The 17,555-nt window shown below is 46.3% G+C and overlaps 2 protein-coding genes across 3 annotated transcripts in view; one reads left to right on the top strand and one right to left on the bottom strand.

The window, feature by feature from the left end:
• Positions 1-17,235, bottom strand: part of LOC149333440 (uncharacterized) — a 67,523-nt gene extending 50,288 nt beyond the window's left edge. Inside the window, exon 1 of the mRNA XM_089558683.1 lies at positions 14,837-17,235. Coding sequence (XP_089414809.1) covers positions 14,837-14,885 — 49 coding nt within the window. The 5' untranslated portion in view covers positions 14,886-17,235. The remainder of the gene's footprint in view (positions 1-14,836) is intronic.
• The window catches only part of LOC149333439 (sulfotransferase ssu-1-like), a 37,029-nt gene that overhangs the window by 5,888 nt on the left and 13,586 nt on the right, over positions 1-17,555 (top strand). For both annotated transcript variants that reach the window (XM_089558682.1, XM_089558681.1), the window contains exons 2-3: positions 13,333-13,517; positions 16,002-16,154. In XM_089558682.1, the coding sequence (XP_089414808.1) occupies positions 13,345-13,517; positions 16,002-16,154 (326 nt within the window). In that variant the 5' untranslated portion in view covers positions 13,333-13,344. The remainder of the gene's footprint in view (positions 1-13,332; positions 13,518-16,001; positions 16,155-17,555) is intronic.

Genomic DNA, 17,555 nt, shown 5'->3' with positions numbered 1-17,555 from the left:
AAAAAATTCACGCTAAAAAACACAGCAAAGACAACAGGCGGTTCTCGGGAATTCATGGCGCAGCATTTATCAGTTGGCCCTCCCCCAAACAATCCAAAGGACCCCCCAAATTTGGAAGCCGCCAACCCCAGAAAGTGGATTAATGTTTTTAATGAGGAATGTAGGCGAATTTTGGTGGCTTAGTGGGTAATCAGTGTGGATTAATTAATGGGTAGATTAAGGTGGAAGGATGGATAAAGTTATTATAATCCTATATTACAATGCAATGAAAAGTGCTTGAGCATTCTAGTACTCACATTAGTTAAATGTCTCAATGACGATATAAAACAGCTTGAGAGGGTACACAGATTATTCAACTGAGGAAATAGAAAGGACTCACTGAGATTCTGAATGTATACACAGATTGTAAAGGGAAGTTATTGCGACAACTCTGTCAGCAGCGCAACCTAGTTGCTGTAATTAAAGAAATGATATATAAGGAAAAAATCACGTGGGCATTCCGGATGAGGCAGATGATTATTGACTACTACCTAATGTCACTGGCAACCTATAGCAAGCTTACAAAAATGAAAAGGCCGGAAAGTTTAAGTACAACCTAGGAGGGATCATAAACGTATTTGTTTCTATATGGCCGCCCTGATCAAAAGGGAAATGTAGGAAACACAAAAAGGAAAAGCATATTTAAGGGACGAACAAATAGCGCTAATAGCGACTTCCCCTCTAAGACCAGTGCACAGCAGAGAATGGTCCACTGCCACAAAAAATGGAAATTTTTGTGGCAGTGGAGCATTCTCCGCTGTGCACTGGAGTGGCGCGGCAAGGCACCTCTACAAGGCGAAGCACTTCAAGGACGAGGAAAAGCGGTCTGCCGCTTCTAAACGTCTTAACGCCGCGGAGCAAACCAAAGCACCCTACGCGCGAACACATCTGCTATCGCTTAGTTAAGCTCATTATAGAGCACAGCGCAAACGTAGTGAATATTTTCCTCGGAAATCGCAGGCTGCTTCAGAGACAGCTGCGGCTGGAACGGGGGGCCTCATTTATAGGCGGATTCTTTTTTTTTTTCCTAAAGGGCGGCATGTTTTCTGCGTCAAGCCCAGTTCCAACATGCGTTGAAAGCGTAGCCGTGTCCGCCGCTGAATCGAAGCGGCAAGGGCGCAAATGCAGGAGCCGACGTAGCGAAAGCGCACAATCGTGGCTCGATCGCAACGCGGCGTTTCCGCTCGCCTTTGACTTGTTCTGCGACAGCAGATTAAACCCAAGCAAATGCGCCTGACCAGCGGCAACCGTTCAGCCCTGAGAGGGCCTTCCAGCCAAGTGCCGTAAGAGAACGTGAACATTCCTTTGCACTTGTTGTTGGCGTCTGGCCAACGTCTCTTTCATATCGCTGTGCGCTTGTGTCACTACACCTCTTTCGTCGTCTTTTGGTGGACGTGTATCTGAAAGTGGCCCACGTAGCAGGCGGCGCGCTGGGACGTTGTATACTACAAATTTATAGCCTACGTCGTTGAGAGGTGCACACTTTATCAAAAGTTTGCTTCTCAGCCTCACCGTGTGGCTTGCAGTGCATCCTTAATGATCAAAGTCTCCTGACGGGAAGAATATTTTTGGTCTTGTCCCCTGCAATCAGTACTACTTCCATGAATGCTGCAGACGCCCCACAACATGGCGTAGAAGTGAACTCCCTGGGTTTTAAACTTCTGACAGAGACTGTACCTGCCGCAACCAATGTTGGCCGTGATCTGTCACGGATCTGCCGTAAATTCCAGTATAGAGGCCATGGGCTAGATATTTTTAAACATTAAAGTTCAAATTTTATTTCTTTTCTTGCAAAGAAAGAGTAGGAACTGAAAGTTGTGGTGACAGATTGACTGAAGGTCCTGGCTCCTTGAGGGTTTCACTGGCGAGGTTCAAATTTTGGGTTTGGTGTAGTAGCCAAATGGCTAGCCGCAGCCAAATGGAGAGGATTAAATCGCCTCACGCCAGCTAGCCACTTACACAGTCCGTAAAACCGTCATATGTGACTTATGAGAAGGATGCATACATATTGTGCTAGCCTGCTTAAGTCGCCTTTAGTTTAACGAGGTAAAACGGGGTTAACCATTAGTGCGCTGGAACTAGGGTTTCCACTCCGCCGAAAAGCTCTTGTCCGTTTGTCTGTCTGGTCCCTCCGCGGACTGGAAGAGCTAGGTGTTAATCGCCTGGGTGACTGGTGGCCCACCTAGGTCACGTTACCTTGTGACGTCATCACAACCCGCCCACCGTGGCTGGTGGCAGTTCAATTAATAGTAATCGCGAGTGATTCCTCGGCGAGAGCAAACTGCGTCTTACATGCCCCACCGATGAGAGCACCTTCTATCGCAGGGCAATGGCACGCCGCTTGACCGCTGCACCACTGCGCAAGGAATGGAATGACTACTCTAAGGGATCTATGAATTTAGAGAATAACCAACAGTACAAGTCTAGAAGGATGCAACGTAACGCAAACTTACATTATTTTTATTATTACTTACATCACTTTCATATTATCAACCACAATAAGCCAGTTAAAACCAAGCTTAATCATAAGAAGTCAACATAAACCACGCAAAACCAGAGCTAACCGTGCTAGGGCACGGTAATTCATGATAAACTCAAGCTAAACCACCCGGGATGTTTTTTTTTTTCATTGCCTCCCTATACGAATTGCACTGGGTGCCGATGATTTAGTAAACAATGTTTTTTTTCAATCAAAGCTTAACCCTGCAGATAATACACTGGGTGCGAACCCTATAGCCGAAATTACGGTAGCACTAATAAAGGTAATAAGCGTGCAAGCAAAAATATTCGATAAAGGTAAAAAAGATAAGTGGGAGCGGGGCCTAGAAGCGCGCTTCATCGATTTGATGGTGCGTACCGAGCTATCGGAATACAAATATCTTTGTGCATGCGCATGATCTCTATAGTCTCACGTGTTCATTCTGTCCTCTCCGTTATTTTTTAAACGTGCATTGTTCCGTTCAGAACCGCCTATTATGTCGCCACATCAATTTGTGGTCTCCATGTTCTGCTGTGCCCAAATAAAAAAAAAATTAAGCCAATAACCGACAGCGTTAACTGTACCCTCGCTAGAGCCCCATCCCACCGCTATCACCAGAGGATCATTAGTAAACAGAACGCGATCCAAGGTCCCGGGACTACTATTGCCACGCTCTTTTTCGTGATCAGTAAAACAGAAGACTAGCAGTCAGTTCTTCTATTCACGTTCCCCTTGAAGCTGCAGACCTCGACCTTGCCCGTCAAGGCGTGGCAGCACGCTAAGGAAATGTTTGTGCCATGGTCGGACGATTTCCGCCTGTATGGGCAACCATAAACCATTCGTTCTTGTTTTGTTCAGTGCCGTGTTGCTGTGCTCTTTTGGGACTTACTACATAGAACTCTCAACGAAAACATGGGCTCACATCGCACCCAATGAGATTATTGCTGTAGTTCTGTGTATTTTTGCGGGAGATTGTATTCAGTCTCTGGAAGAGACCCATGATGGTCTGCTTCTAAGTATTTTTATCTGAATACTGGTAGCAGAGTGCGGAGGTATTGCGGGGCCACATTATGCGGTTCAGTTATGTCAGGCATGAGCTTGTAATTATTTTCAGTGCTTTCTTATGCTAGAAAGAAAAACGTTGTTGCAATGAACGAGTGTACTAATCAAAAATCAATCAGTCAACCAAGGCAATTTTATTTGCCAGAGAAATCTGGCTCGTCGCCCTAAGCTTAATCCAGCTTAACAAAGGCCCAGGGTATCATCACATGACAGTAGCGAACGAAAGAAAACCAAGTTGCAACAAACATGAAAGCGACACCAAACAACATAAGATATCCGTTAAAACAGATGCTTGGGCAAGTTGGTAACTCATTTTCACCGGAACAGCGCGCACTAAGACACGGACAAGAAGGGAGACACGACAGCGCTCGTGTGTGTCGTGTCTCCCTTCTTGTCCGTGTCTTAGTGCGCGCTGTTCCGGTGAAAATAAGATATCCATATTACAGTTCCTTTACCTTAAAAAAGAAACAATGTATTGACAGCAGATATAGAATATCAATATTACATTATAATGCAAATAAAAATGAAGACATCAACACGTTTTAACACTATGACATAAAATATAAGAGCAACACGTAAGGCAAATTAGAAAGGTGCATGTTACACTAGTACTGATATATTAGCTGGTTACATTTGCACAAATTGAGTCTTGAGCTCCTTGGAACTAAAATTGGCTCAGTTTGTATTTGTTTAGAAAGTATGATTGATTATGAGCCAATGATTGTACATTAAGAGGGTTTCTAATTGGGCTAGTTGGTAGTTAACATGGTCAAACATAATTGCGCTTTTGAAAAGACGGGACAAAACAGGGACGACACAAACTCTCGTGCGCACTGTCAATTGAAGTTTTATTGCGATGAACACACATATATAAGCTTCACGTCATAACATAAATCACCAAAAAACGGAGTTAAGCAGCAGTTTTTCAATCATGTCAACAAGCGTCAGGCACACAAACAGGTTCGTCGAGTGCTGTGATGGGGTGACCTACAAGATACCGCTATCTTGCGGCCGAGCATATCTGGGCCAGACGGGCAGATACCTAAATAAAAGGCTAAGGGAGCACAACCGCAACTGTCGCTAGATTAACTCACCTGAAAATCTGGCGGCGCACTGCGCCAGGTGCGATAGCTGCAAACCCCACTTCCAACAGACCACAGTTCTGCTGAAATCCAGAGACAGGGCAAACAGGGAGCTGTGGGAAGCTTACTGTATGAAATCGGCAAAAGGGACCTGTGTAAGTGACCCCTCGGTTTTGCTTTCCAAAAGAGAAAGGCAATTCTTGGATCAGTGTGAACGATTGTAATCCAATCAGCTGGGACAAAATCTTTTTTTGATGCTTGTTGACATGATTGAAAAACTGCTGCTTAACTCCGTTTTTTGGTGATTTATGTTACGACGTGAAGCTTATACGAGGTCTGTTAGGAAAGTATCCGACCTTTGGCCGTTGAAAAAAAACTTGCATAACTGGAGCGTTGCAAACCTAGTCATCTTTAAAGTAGTCTACTTGGGACTCCACACACTTCTCCCAGCGGTGCTGCCATTGTGGGAAGTATTCCGAAAAGGCCCTTTTCGGAATGGAGTTTAGCTCAGCTGTCGTTGCAGCCATAATGTTCTTCTTTGTCTGAAATCGCGCTCCTTTCAATGGCCTTTTGATTTTGGGAACCAGCCAGAAATCGCAGGGGCCATATCAGGACAGTAAGGAGTCTGTTGAACTACAGGAGTTTGGTTTTTCACCAAAAAATCTGATTCGAGTGCGAGGAATGTGCAGGAGCATTGGCGCGATGGGTGCGCCAATTTCCTGTTGACCTCAGCTCCGGGTTCTTGCGCCGCACAGCATCACGTAGGCAACGGAGGAAATCCCTGTAGTACTCTTTGGTCATTGTTTGACCCTGTAGAGTGCGTACTCGTGGTCTGCCACACAGAGGGTGTCAAAGAAAGCAGTCAGCATCACTTTCACATTGCTGCGCAATTGGCGGGCCTTCTTAAGTCTTGGTGACGTGGAATGCTTCCACTCTGACGACTGGGTCTGGTTTCCGGGTCGTACCTGTACACCCAAGACTCGTCACTAGTGATTATGATGTTGATGAAGTCGGGGTCACTGTTTGCGGAATCCAGCATGTCCTGTGAGACTTCAACACGAAGCTGCTTTTGCTCCACCGTGAGCAGCTTCGGCACGAATTTCGCCGCAACTCTCTCCATGGCCAAATCTTCGGTGATAATGGAATGTGCGGAGAAATTGCTCATGTCCACCTCTTCCTCAATTTCTCGGATATTCACGCGACAGTCCCGCATCACCATAGCGTTCAGTTCGGCAATGACCTGGTCATTTTGGCATGTTGATGGCCGATTGGAGCGTGGCTCGTTCTCCACCGATGTGCGGCCATCATTAAAACAATTGTAACACTGCTTAAACTGTGTGCTGCTTATAGCATCTTCACCGAAAGCCTTCTGAATATTTCGAATGGTTGCCACTCGGCTGTCGCCAAGTTTATGGCAAAATTTGTTGCAGTAGCGCTGCTCCTTTCACTCCGCCATTTTCCTTGCAATAAAAAACCGACGAGAGCACTGCACACTGCCTCACTCAAACGCTGCTTCCCAGCGACTGACGCTATCGGCAGGCGGGAAAAAATTCATGCATGCGCATGAAGGTTCAAGGTCGCCTGATGCAATCGCGCTTGTCTCATATCCATCAGGTGTTCGCAAAAAAAAATAAAGTCGGATACTTTTCTAGCAGACCTCGTATATGTGTGTTCATCGCAAAAACTTCAGTTGACAGTTTGCGCACGAGATTTCGTGTCGTCCCTGTTTTGTCCAGTCTTTTCAAAAGCGCAATTATGTTGGACCAATTATTGTAGTTCTAGTTTGTTCTGAAAGGCAGCGGGTATGTGAACTTGATCATTTTGGGCTGCCGGCGGTTCGAATTCCTCTAGTGACTATAATTATATAGTGAGCTTTCTTGTGGTCATTCACATTCGAACGGAAAATTTCGGAGTTTTTCGAATAAGTCCGCTTTCAAGTTCTTCTCCAGGTCCGGGTTCAGTTCATTCTTCTCTTTCGCCTCCATGTTCTCCTTCAGCTCAATAATGGCCCGATTTTACCGAGAAAGAGAACTAAAAGCATTCCTTGCCAAAAAGAAAAAAACTTTTGGAAACATGAGGACCAATTTTCGTCTCCCAGAGCACGAAGACAAAAAAATTCAGGGGGGCACTTTGCTGACCTAAAGTGCGGCGAGGCGAAAGCCATAAGCGCGGTGACGCTGCTTCTGTCACTGAGGTGTGGTTAAGATGTTAAGCTTCGCCTCTAAGAGTGGAGCGCGGCAGCGCCTTGCCGCGCTGCCAGGGAGCCCACAGAACGCCACCGCCCGTTCGGCTCTGCGCCTTGCTCGCGGTAAATTGGTTTTTGAGGAAAGGAAATGTATCTGTCTCGCATATCTCGGTGGACACCTGAACTTCGCCGTAACGGGAAAGGAGGAAGATGGGAGTGAACGAAGAAAATGTATTCACTAGACGCGCTTTTGTTCATTCCAAACCTTCGAGCTGGCATGGCGGCGTGGTTAGCGTGCTCGTCTCGCACTCCAGAGACCCTGGGTCAATTCCCCAACTCGACCAATTTCCTACTCGGTTTTATTTATTTTTTCTGGTCTGATTACAAAAGCGTGACACTTCTGCTGACAACATTCTGCTGACAACCTTCTGTCGACAACGATGAGGCATTACAGGCTTTCGCCTTAAGAGAGCCACGTTGAAACTTGCCGCAACTGAAACTGGTGTTGTGGGACGCCGCAGATAACCTACAACCAGCAAAAAGGTTCCCGTGGACGCTGCTGTATGAAGGCCAGCGGCGTTCCACAAACGCCATTACGGGCCACTATAGTACGGGCGGTGCTGATAAGGCCCACATACCAGGCCATGAGATAGCTTGTGCAATAATTACGTTTGATCAGGCTTCCTTCAACTCTGGTGCCAAAACTAACGAGCTCTTGTCTACGGAAGAGCCCTTGTGAGCAAATTCTGTTTTTATTGCGAAAGCAATACTAGTTGCACTTTCAACCCGTCGCGTAGCGAGGCCGGTAGCTACCATATTAGCATATTGGATTGGATTGTATAACCGATGCATCACCACAAATATAACCACAAGCACCACCACCAGCTACACTACCAACTGAACCATGGAGTAGCTACGGATATTGCTTTCGCAAATACCGGGCTTAACCAAGCTAAGCCACAGCCATTTTTCTGTGAAGGGGCCATCGGCAGTGCGCACGCACTTATGGGATACGAGTACGGGAGTTTGCGACGAAATCACCCATAGCGAGGTGAACACCAAGAGACATGCTCCATCTATGTCGTACACAGGTGTTTACCTCGCGGGTATCTGACGATGAGAACCAAAAAGAGTTACAGGTAACATTTATACGACAGTTTTCACTAATTTCGATCAAGACACATATATCTGCTCTCTCTTGCAATCAAACTTGATTCGTCTCTTTTATCTGTCTGCTGCTGGCAGTGAGCTTATGTACTGTAAATTCTGGGCCCATTTAAAAAAAAACAGTTTTCACACAAGGACTCTTCCGTAGTCAGAAGAGCTCGTTAGGTTTGGCACCAGGCTTGAAAGGAAGCGTGACGAAACGTCGTTATCGCACAAGCTATCTCATGGCCTGGTATGTGGGCCGTATAAGCAACGCGCGTATTATAGTGGCCCGTAACGGTGTTTGTGCAACGCCGCTGACCTCCGAACAGCAGCGTCCTCGGGAACTTGACAAATTTAAAAAAAGATTCCCCTATACTCTCTGGTTCCGGTGTCTGTTGGCTTCCGTCAAGTTTGACTAGCATTAGTAAAGCTATATGCAACGGGAAATCGCATGACATCACACAGGACGTTGTACAACAAACTATTGCGTCACAGTTTTGCTAGGAGAGTCGGGGAAACTGGTGCCACATGGAAGTCAGCCACTGGCGAGCATATATAAACGAACGAAATGTATAGGATTGTGTGAAGAGGCGGTGCTCTACTTTTGTAAATCTGAAACACGGTAACCATGTGGGCTAGTTGGTGCATTTAAGACATAACTTCACCAGCGAAAGTACGACACATCAGGAGAAGAACACAGGACAACGCTCACAAGTCATACGGACGATTGATGGCGTCACCCTATTTTACAATGTGACTTAATGCTTTCGCATTAAAAGCGTTGGTTACCAGGTTGGGTTTTTTTGTTTGAGCTATGATTTTCCTACACAACGACCAACTGTCGGCCACGAACTGTAGGCCTGTAGGCCACGTCGGGCCAAGGTAGGAAGCGGCCTAACGCCTGTTGCCTTGTTTCATGAATTTTCAGTTTTTATGCTAACCTCCGGCTCCCCACCTTTCGATGGGTGATTATTACCGCCTGATGCGCGCTGAAATTGAACATGCATGGTCTGTTCTGAAAGTAGTAGGGCTCATTTTTTTTAAACAAAATTTATTCAAGAGAATAGTACAAACGATTACAATTTTTCAAGGTAGCACACTTCCGCACCTACACGCTGCTACCAATGAGTTTTACAGTTTTCGTACGCCTCCAAGAACGCCTGGACCGGAATGCTGTTTAGCTCCCTCGTCACGGCCTGTTGAACCACCTCTACCGATCCGAGATGTTTCCCCTCGAGCGTCGATTTCATTCTCGGGAATAGAAAAAATAGAAAAAAATCTGGCGGGGCCAAATCGAGGCTGTAGGGGTGCTGCGGCAGCGTTGCCGCCTTGGGCTGGGCAAAAAATCGGGGTCCTCATTCACATGAGGAAGAAGATCCTACCGGTTGGCCTTTTGCTCCTTTGACAACACTCCCGGCACCAACTTCGCGCACGCTTTCCTTATGGATAAGTTTTCTGTCACGATCTCAAAAACTTGGGTTTGAGGAATGCTCAAGTTATCAGCAATCATTCTGATACTCATTCTACGATCACTGTTAAGTAAATGTTTCACTCGCTGCACATTTTCGTTGGTCTTGCTGGTCGAAGGGCGTCTGAAGCGGTCGTCTTCCTCCACTCTTTCCTTACCTTCTCGGAAAAGCTTCTGCCACTCAAAAAACACCTGATCTACCCATGGAAGCGTCACCGTAGGCCTCCTTAATCATGTTGTGAGTGTCTTTGCCCGTTTTACCAAGATTTACTCAAAATTTGATCGCGTATCGCTGATCCAGTAAACGCTCGACGATTCTGCGTGACGAGACGTTTCGACAGGGGTTCACAGTACAAGCGACCTTCTCTCTTCAACGGCCGAGAGCCGACTGCCGATTTTCCCCAGCATTCCCAATATTCCACTTCAAGATCCTGCACGCGCAGACCACCTCTCGTCCGCCCGTTCGCCCAGGAAAAAACCAGTCCTACTACCGTATTTTCCGGTGTATAAGACGCACCCTTGTATAAGACGCACCTGCCATATATGCAAGCTGTCACCGAAAACGTTCATATATAAGACGCACCTGTGTATAAGACGCACCCCAGTTTACCCAGTTAGGCTAGTGAGGCTTAATTAAACACGCTTGCGCGACTATCGCGAAATGCACCGTACTTGTGAGCAATTCTTAAGCAACGCTAAGTGATCGAAAAAGGCAACACTCACGCCATACCCGTCCACGTTTTAGCAAAAAAGAAAGAAAAAACAATACAGCTCCCCATATGTCCATATCAATTATTTATTTCTACTTGAAACCTTCGAACTCTTCATCTTCAGATGCGCTATCAAAAGGTTCACCCATTTCTGGAAGCAACTCGGCTGAAACATGCACTACTTACATGGAGCAAAAAAAGTTGCAAAGGGTGACAAAAAAAGAACGCCGGCTTGTCTTGACAATGGCGAGAAGCGCGATTGTCACCATCTTTTGGGGCTTCTCATTACTTTTGCTTGGGGCCTCCGAAACAGCCGCGCGTTTGTGATCCCGGAAGTTGTCATCCCCGCCGTTTCATGATAAAGATCACCTAGAATGTCGGGCATGGCGGTCCCGGTATATAAGTATTAACCGTGTTACAACCGCGTTATTGGTAGTGATATTGGTAGGTGAAAAAAGCTTGAGCATGAACCGGAGTAATCGATGAACTCTCAAAAAAAAAAAAGATGAGAAATTCGCATATAAGACGCACCCTTGTATAGGACGCACCAGCAAGATTTTCGAAAAAAAGCCGCGTCTTATACACCGGAAAATACGGTACTTTCAGAACAGACCCTGTACCTAGGTCGCGTCCGAGAGGTAGCGCACATGTACGAGCAAGATATGAGCATGTTCTTATCTTTCAAGCTTTTCCGGGTTATGTTTTACAAGAAAATAAATGACGTAAGGGGATCCAGTTGAAACAAATCATCTCTATAGGACCTCTAGAATTTCTCCCCTGAAGAAATTCAACCGCCGCGGCCGGGATCGAACCCGCGTCTTTCGGGTCAGTAGCCGAGCACCATAACCACTGAGCCACCGCGGCGGCTTCTAGAGGCCCGTGTACTGTGCGATGTCAGTGCACGTTAAAGAACCCCAGGTGGTCGAAATTTCCGGAGCCCTCCACTACGGCGTCCCTTATAGCCTTAGTCGCTTTGGGACGTTAAACCCCGTAAACCAACCAACCATCTCTGAGGAAGGTTTTAGGAAATCGGACGCTTTGAAGCTGCTAGGTGCGACACGCTTTGTAAGCTCAAGTCGAGCGCCTTAACTCGGCGTCTTCTTCAAAACGCTTGCAAACGTCATCATATACCGGTTCATTGGCCTCAGTTGTTAGTTTGCATAATTATCCAAAACCAATCAGCCCCTTCGCAGCGTTAAAGAACAAGCTTGTCAAATTATATAGGCCAACAGTGTTTGCAGACATAGGGGGCGCTTGCGGACGCCGGAGAGTAGGAGGCGCTGGCACCAAAGGATCTTACTGGAAACAGCTGGGGGTATCGTCTGCGCCGTCATCTTGCTCCAATGTGTGGTTTGTTTCCGTTCGCTTACCATCACGTTTGATTTCAACGAAAACAACGCGTGAGAGACAGGACCGAGAATAGGAGACACGAACACACATAGCGCTTACTAGCAGGTGAAGGTTCATTGCAATGCTCGCAACAATAAATACCGGAAGAATGAAGTAAAAAAAAACAACACAATGGCGAGGACGAGTACGTATGTCATTTTTTGTTGTCATGGGTTTCCAAGATAATCAATATTTTTTATTTTCAGTGCCACTGATACGATGCTAACGATACGATGCTTCTTTCTTTTCTATTGCGTAGGCTTCATAAAGCTTGCGCTTGTGTTGGTGATAATATAACCCCAGACTCTGGCGTGGTCCAAGGTGTGGAATGCATTGACAATCAGTCATGTATTTTTCCAGCGTGCTGCCGTATCCTGTTTTGATAGTAGTGGCATGTTCTCTTAGACGGTCGTTGACGCAGTGTCCTGTTTGACCTGCTTGTTACACTCCGCAAGATAGTGGGATCTCGTTTTATTTCATTTTTCTAGTATTTATTGCGAGCAATGCAATTAAAATTCAGTTGTTAGTCAGCGTTGTTTGTGTGCGTGTCTCCTATGCTTGGCCCTGGCTTACGCGCGCTGTTTACGTTCCGTTGAAATCATGTACCAACTCCCCAGCAACTTTCCGTAATGGCGTTTGAGAATGCTTATTTGTGTACAGCTGTCAATGATGTTTATGATGAGCGGTTGTTATACAGAAAAAATCTAGCGCGCACGGCAGAACGTCTGACTCCATGAGAAGCTTGCGTGATTCGTTGAGACACCTAGTGATAGGGCGCCTGTTGGTGTATGTCGTGCAGCATAACACACATTTATCGAGGCGTTTTAACATGGTATGAGCTTTGAAATGTGTTTTCACAATTTGTCACACTGTTCCACAAAGTACTCGCCACCAATCGACTAACAGGAGCCTCCATGGGTACCCTGCGAAATGAGGGAAATATTTCGGAAAATTTAGTTTGCATGTGGTTCTCCATGTGTCGCTCCTGCCAGGCAGGTGATCTCAGTTGGTGGTGGCTCCCGCACATATGTATCGTGGTGGTTTGAAATACTTATCGTCTTTAATTACGTTTCATACCTTTAAATTTTCCTCTAGGATGTACTCAGCTTTTTGTCAAGAAAGGACGACGCCATAGGTGCAATGTGAAAGCGGAAAGCTGCGTGGATAACTTCTGTTGGTGTTTTTCATGAGGCGTAATTCTAACTCTTACCACCAGCCGGCGATTACACCGCCACCGCATCTTGCTTACACCACAGATATGTTTTGGTCAGTAGACGAAGTTGCTAGAAGCCTACTCGGATTTGTTTGAAACAGCACGTTACTCGTAAAGAAGCCCTGCTCCGACCAATGGCAAATTTGCCATACTGCGGTCGATCTGGGCTAACCACAACCATCGGCAGCGGATTGGTTGATGTTAAAAGTGAATAGGCTTGGACTGAATGTGTTCTGTAGGCATGCAGCGGTGTCCGGCGCCCTTCTAATGTGATGTAATGTAAACCAAGACAACGGAAGCGCCGTCAACGGAGCAAAAAAGGCGAGGAGAACAGATGCGGTTCGGAAGGTTTCTGGCATGCGGTTGCCGCTGTAGGGTCAGGAGAGGGCTTCTTAAAGGCGACAAGATATGAATTTCGTTCTGCTGTGGTTGTAGGCTGACGCAAGCGCTTGTGGTGAAATGCAAAATTATGTGACCGTTATATCAAGACCGAATTATGCAACAATGCTAGCACTCAAGTCCGTCATTAATCTATTTTCATCCTTAATACACGCAGGTACACAACGTCATGGCTCGGCCGCTGACCCGCGATATCGCGGGCATGAAGTGGAGCCACTACTTCCCCGAGCAGTGCGTCCTCTCGGCTCTTGCGTACGAGGCGCGGCCGGACGACGTGTTCATCGTCAGCTACCCAAAGTGCGGCACCACCTGGCTCCAGTACCTCGTCTACAACATCTACAGGTGACTGTGCGGCGACAAAGCAGGCAACAGTGTTACTGTCATCATCATCATCAGCCTGACTACGCCCACTGCAGGGCAAAGGTCTCTCCCAAGTCTCTCCAATTATTACTGTCCTTTACCAGTTGCGGCCACCGTATTCCCGCAAATTTCTTAATCTCCCATGCTACGTTTGCCTTCTCTTGGAATCCACTCCGTTACCCTAAAAGGTGCAGTGAAGAGGAATCTGAACTCGTCTTTTTGCCGCGGGAACTCATTCTACACGTTCCGAGCATTCTTAGAAACTTCGATTTATTGCCCTGTGTGGCCGATTTCCCTAATTAAATCGAATTGACGTCCGGCTCCCGCCTTTCTTTTAATTCTCCCCCGTACGATGGGCGGAGTCGACCAACGCGTGGAGTGCTTTTCACACAGTCCCGTGGCGGCTTGCCGCTCTGCCATCGGCGGAGTAATGCGTAGTAGTCCGTAGAAGCAAATAGTCCGCGCGTATTTTAATTTCTGCGGGTTTATTTTGCGCCTATATTATCTGCGAATGAAACTATTTATTCACGGAAACCTAAAAAACAAAACAAAGTGAAAGTAAAACCTCCCCGAAGCTGGCTGAAAGGCACTCCACGCGTTGGTCGACTCCGCCCATCGTACGGGGAGAATTCTAAAAATAAAGGCGGGAGCCGGATGTTAATCCGATTTAATTAGGGAAATCGGCCACACAGGGCAATAAGTCGCAGTTTCTATGAATGCTGGGAACGTGAAGATCGAGTTGCCGCGGCAAAAAGACGAGTTCAGATTCCTCTTCAGTGCACCTTTAAAGGGTCAGTCTACTCACCGAGATGAGTGCATAAATAACGGCATATTCTAGTAGTTGGCACCCTATAAGGTCAATAACGAGGGAACTGCACCCGGTTTAGGCAGGAATTTATATTTTATTTCGGCGTTAAAAGTCGCGTAAAAATGCATGGTGGCGACCCCAAACGTTCATTTTGTTCTAGCAAGTGGTAGTCTTTTTTTGTAGAAGCATAAGTGAATATACTATGTACCGTTAGTATGCCCCAATGTCACAGAACCGTACGTTTTGTTCTAGTAAACTGTAGAAGGCGCACCGCTCGCTTTTTCTGTAAATCACATGAATATTTATAGTTATACGTACGCTAAACGCAGGCACTTTCCCACTTTTAGTTCAGCGTATGCTAGCAATAATAAACTCAGCCTATAGTGGTGCCATCTGGTTGTCAGGACGGGAACCATTGCTGTAAACAAGCCGACTCTCCACTTAAGCCTAGAAGTCACTCTAATTATTTAAATAAAGCGAATTTCTCACTTACACGTTTTCTTGTTGGCGAGATGAGACGAAGGGAAAGACCGGCGCTCCATTTATGTCCAGTGAATGCACTGAAAAAGGTAGCAACAACGAGAATTCAGTCCGAAGCGAGAGGTCCAGCTTCGACGGGCGCCGCCATGTTTGTCGCCGCGCGGCGGAAATCCAGTTGTTTGCCAGATGAGACTACCATCTCATACAGATGTGTTTCCACATCAATAAATTCTATTTTAAAATGTTCTACCGCACTTCTTGGCACCACAGCTGGCTAAACGGTAATTTGAGTAAAGAGGTATCGGTTGCCGCAAAGAAAATATGGCCGATAAAATTCAGTAGACTGACCCTTTAAGGACCAGCTGCTATCATGCCTTCGCATTACATGCCCTGGTCAAGTCCATTTCTTCATCTTGATTTCAACTAGGATGTCATTAACCCGCGTTTGTTCCCTCACGCACTCCACCCTCTTCCGATCTCTTAATGTTACACCTAACATTTTTCTTCCCATAGGTCGCTGCGTTGTCCTTAACTTAAGCTGAACCCTCTTTGTTAGCCTCCACGTTTCTGCCCTATAGGTGAGTACCGGTAAGATATAGCGGTTGCATACTTCCAACTTAAGGGATATTTGTAAACTGCCATTCATGATCTGAGGGAACCTGCCATATGCGCTCCACCCCATTCTTATTTTTCTCGTTATTTTCCTTTCATGATCAGGATCAGCGGTCACTACCTGCCCTAAGTAGACATATTCTCTTGCTGCTTCCAGCACCTCGCTACCAGTTGCGAACTGCTGTTCCCTTGCTAGGCCTTTGAACATTACTTTGGTTTTCTGCATGTTAATTTTTAGCCCCACCGTGCTGCTCTTCCTGTCTAACTCATTGATCATGCTTTGCAGTTCATGTCCTTAGTGGCTTAGCAAGGCAATGTCATCAGCAAATCGCAAATTACTCAGGCATTCTCCATTAACTCTTATCCCCAACTCTTCCCATTTCTGGCCCCGGAATACCGCCTGTAAGCAGGCGGTGAATAGCATTGGCGAGATCGTGTCTCCCTGCCTGCCACCTCTCCTTATTGGAATTTTATTGCTGTGTTACTGTATTGATTAGCAACGGATGAAAAGCGTTCAAATTCTCTTTCTTTCTCCCACGTGTGGTATGCCTTCCCGATCCTTTCAGTGGCGGCCTGCCTCCCCGGGACCGCGAGCAGTTCTGGGACAACACACCGTTCCTGGAAATGCGCGGTGCAGAGCGCTCCATCGAGAGGACCAAGCCTGGCGCAATCAAGACTCACCTGCCCTTCTCGAGGCAGCCGTACAATCCGCAGGCCAGGTACGAGAATGCCTTGCTCCCGCTCTCGCGTTCATACTCACATTTCTCGCCAAACAGGCGTAATGCCTAGTCTATATTATAAAACTTTTGTTGTCAACATTTCTTTACCTTTGCCACAGCCCTTGTTATGCTTCGTCGCATCACCGTGTGGCGCACATTGCGCCATGAGAATAAGTTATGACCATCAGGTGACGTCGTTGCAGTTTTTACTTGAAAAGCGCGTAACCAGTGCATTGCTACCGCGTTGTTAAAAGTGAGTCATTAAAGGGCCAGCATATTGTTGTATTGGCAGCACACAGATATTAAAATTACTTGAGACTTCGTATTAGGACTAAGCACTGGGAAAATTTAGAGCTTCCAGTACCTTCATAAAGACGAGGGGAAAAGCTCCATGAGTGAAATGGTGGTGATGGTGGAGGCTTCTTGAAGGTAGCGCATTACCGTATTTATTCGCATAATAAAGGCACTTTTTTAAATATTATATAATATTAGTGGGATGCGGTGGTTACGCAGGTAAAATGTGCACAAAATAATTGAAGCTGCGAAAACAGAACAAAGCCTACAGGCTGATGAAATAAACATACCTCGTCCTGTAGGACTCACCTTCAAACTAAACCAAAGCGCACTCTTAAGCACAGTTTCCGCTTTCGTGGGCATAGACCATCTTTGCCTTACACCAGCGCGTATAACTGAAGAAAACATACAATAAAGCTGGTGAAAGAGCACGCAACGAGAGGTCAGTATAGCTCAGTAGCGGCATTCGGCGCGAAGACGAGCTGCATCGAGTTGGTACAAACATTATTGTGGCAGGTCTAACAGAGAAGTCCTTTGTGACCAGACTTTGGTTCTCTTGCTTATATGGATTCCGCGCAGAAAATTCTTTTTGGATGTGTATCCCATTCAGTGAGGTATATAGTGTTAAATTTTGACAGATGTGGCATTGTATTATTGCGTATCTGCTTCGGTTTTAAAGTAAGTACAGAGTTGAAGGAGTATTACATCGAAGCATACTGGGACGTGAAATGCGCAATGAATCCAAAGGTCCCAGAGACCTTGAAACGTACGGGAAATAGGCATTGAATTTACCGAAAATTTCGTAGACTGGTATAATAGATCTGTCCTAGTTTGCCGATTCCTAATGCATCGTGTGGACAGGGTTAATTGGAGAGACAGGGGAGAGGCCTTTGCCCTGCAGTAGGCGTAGTCAGGCTGATGATGATGATGGATGCACGGTGTGCACACGTTAGCTTACTGAGGCAGGTTCCTCACTGTTCCTCACTGTTCTTCTTACTGAAGCAGGTTCCCTCAGGTACTACGCAGAATTTATCATGCATAGGCAGGCCCTAACAAAGGCCATTTCCGACTGGCCGCAATGGTCCATTAGCTATGTTGTTCGGAAGA

Source organism: Amblyomma mixtum, chromosome 8 (assembly GCF_055824585.1).
Source record: "Amblyomma mixtum isolate Tamu chromosome 8, ASM5582458v1, whole genome shotgun sequence".
Taxonomy (NCBI): Eukaryota; Metazoa; Arthropoda; class Arachnida; order Ixodida; family Ixodidae; genus Amblyomma; species Amblyomma mixtum.
The sequence above is the reverse complement of the archived record's forward strand: the minus strand, read 5'-3'. Positions and strand labels throughout refer to the sequence as shown.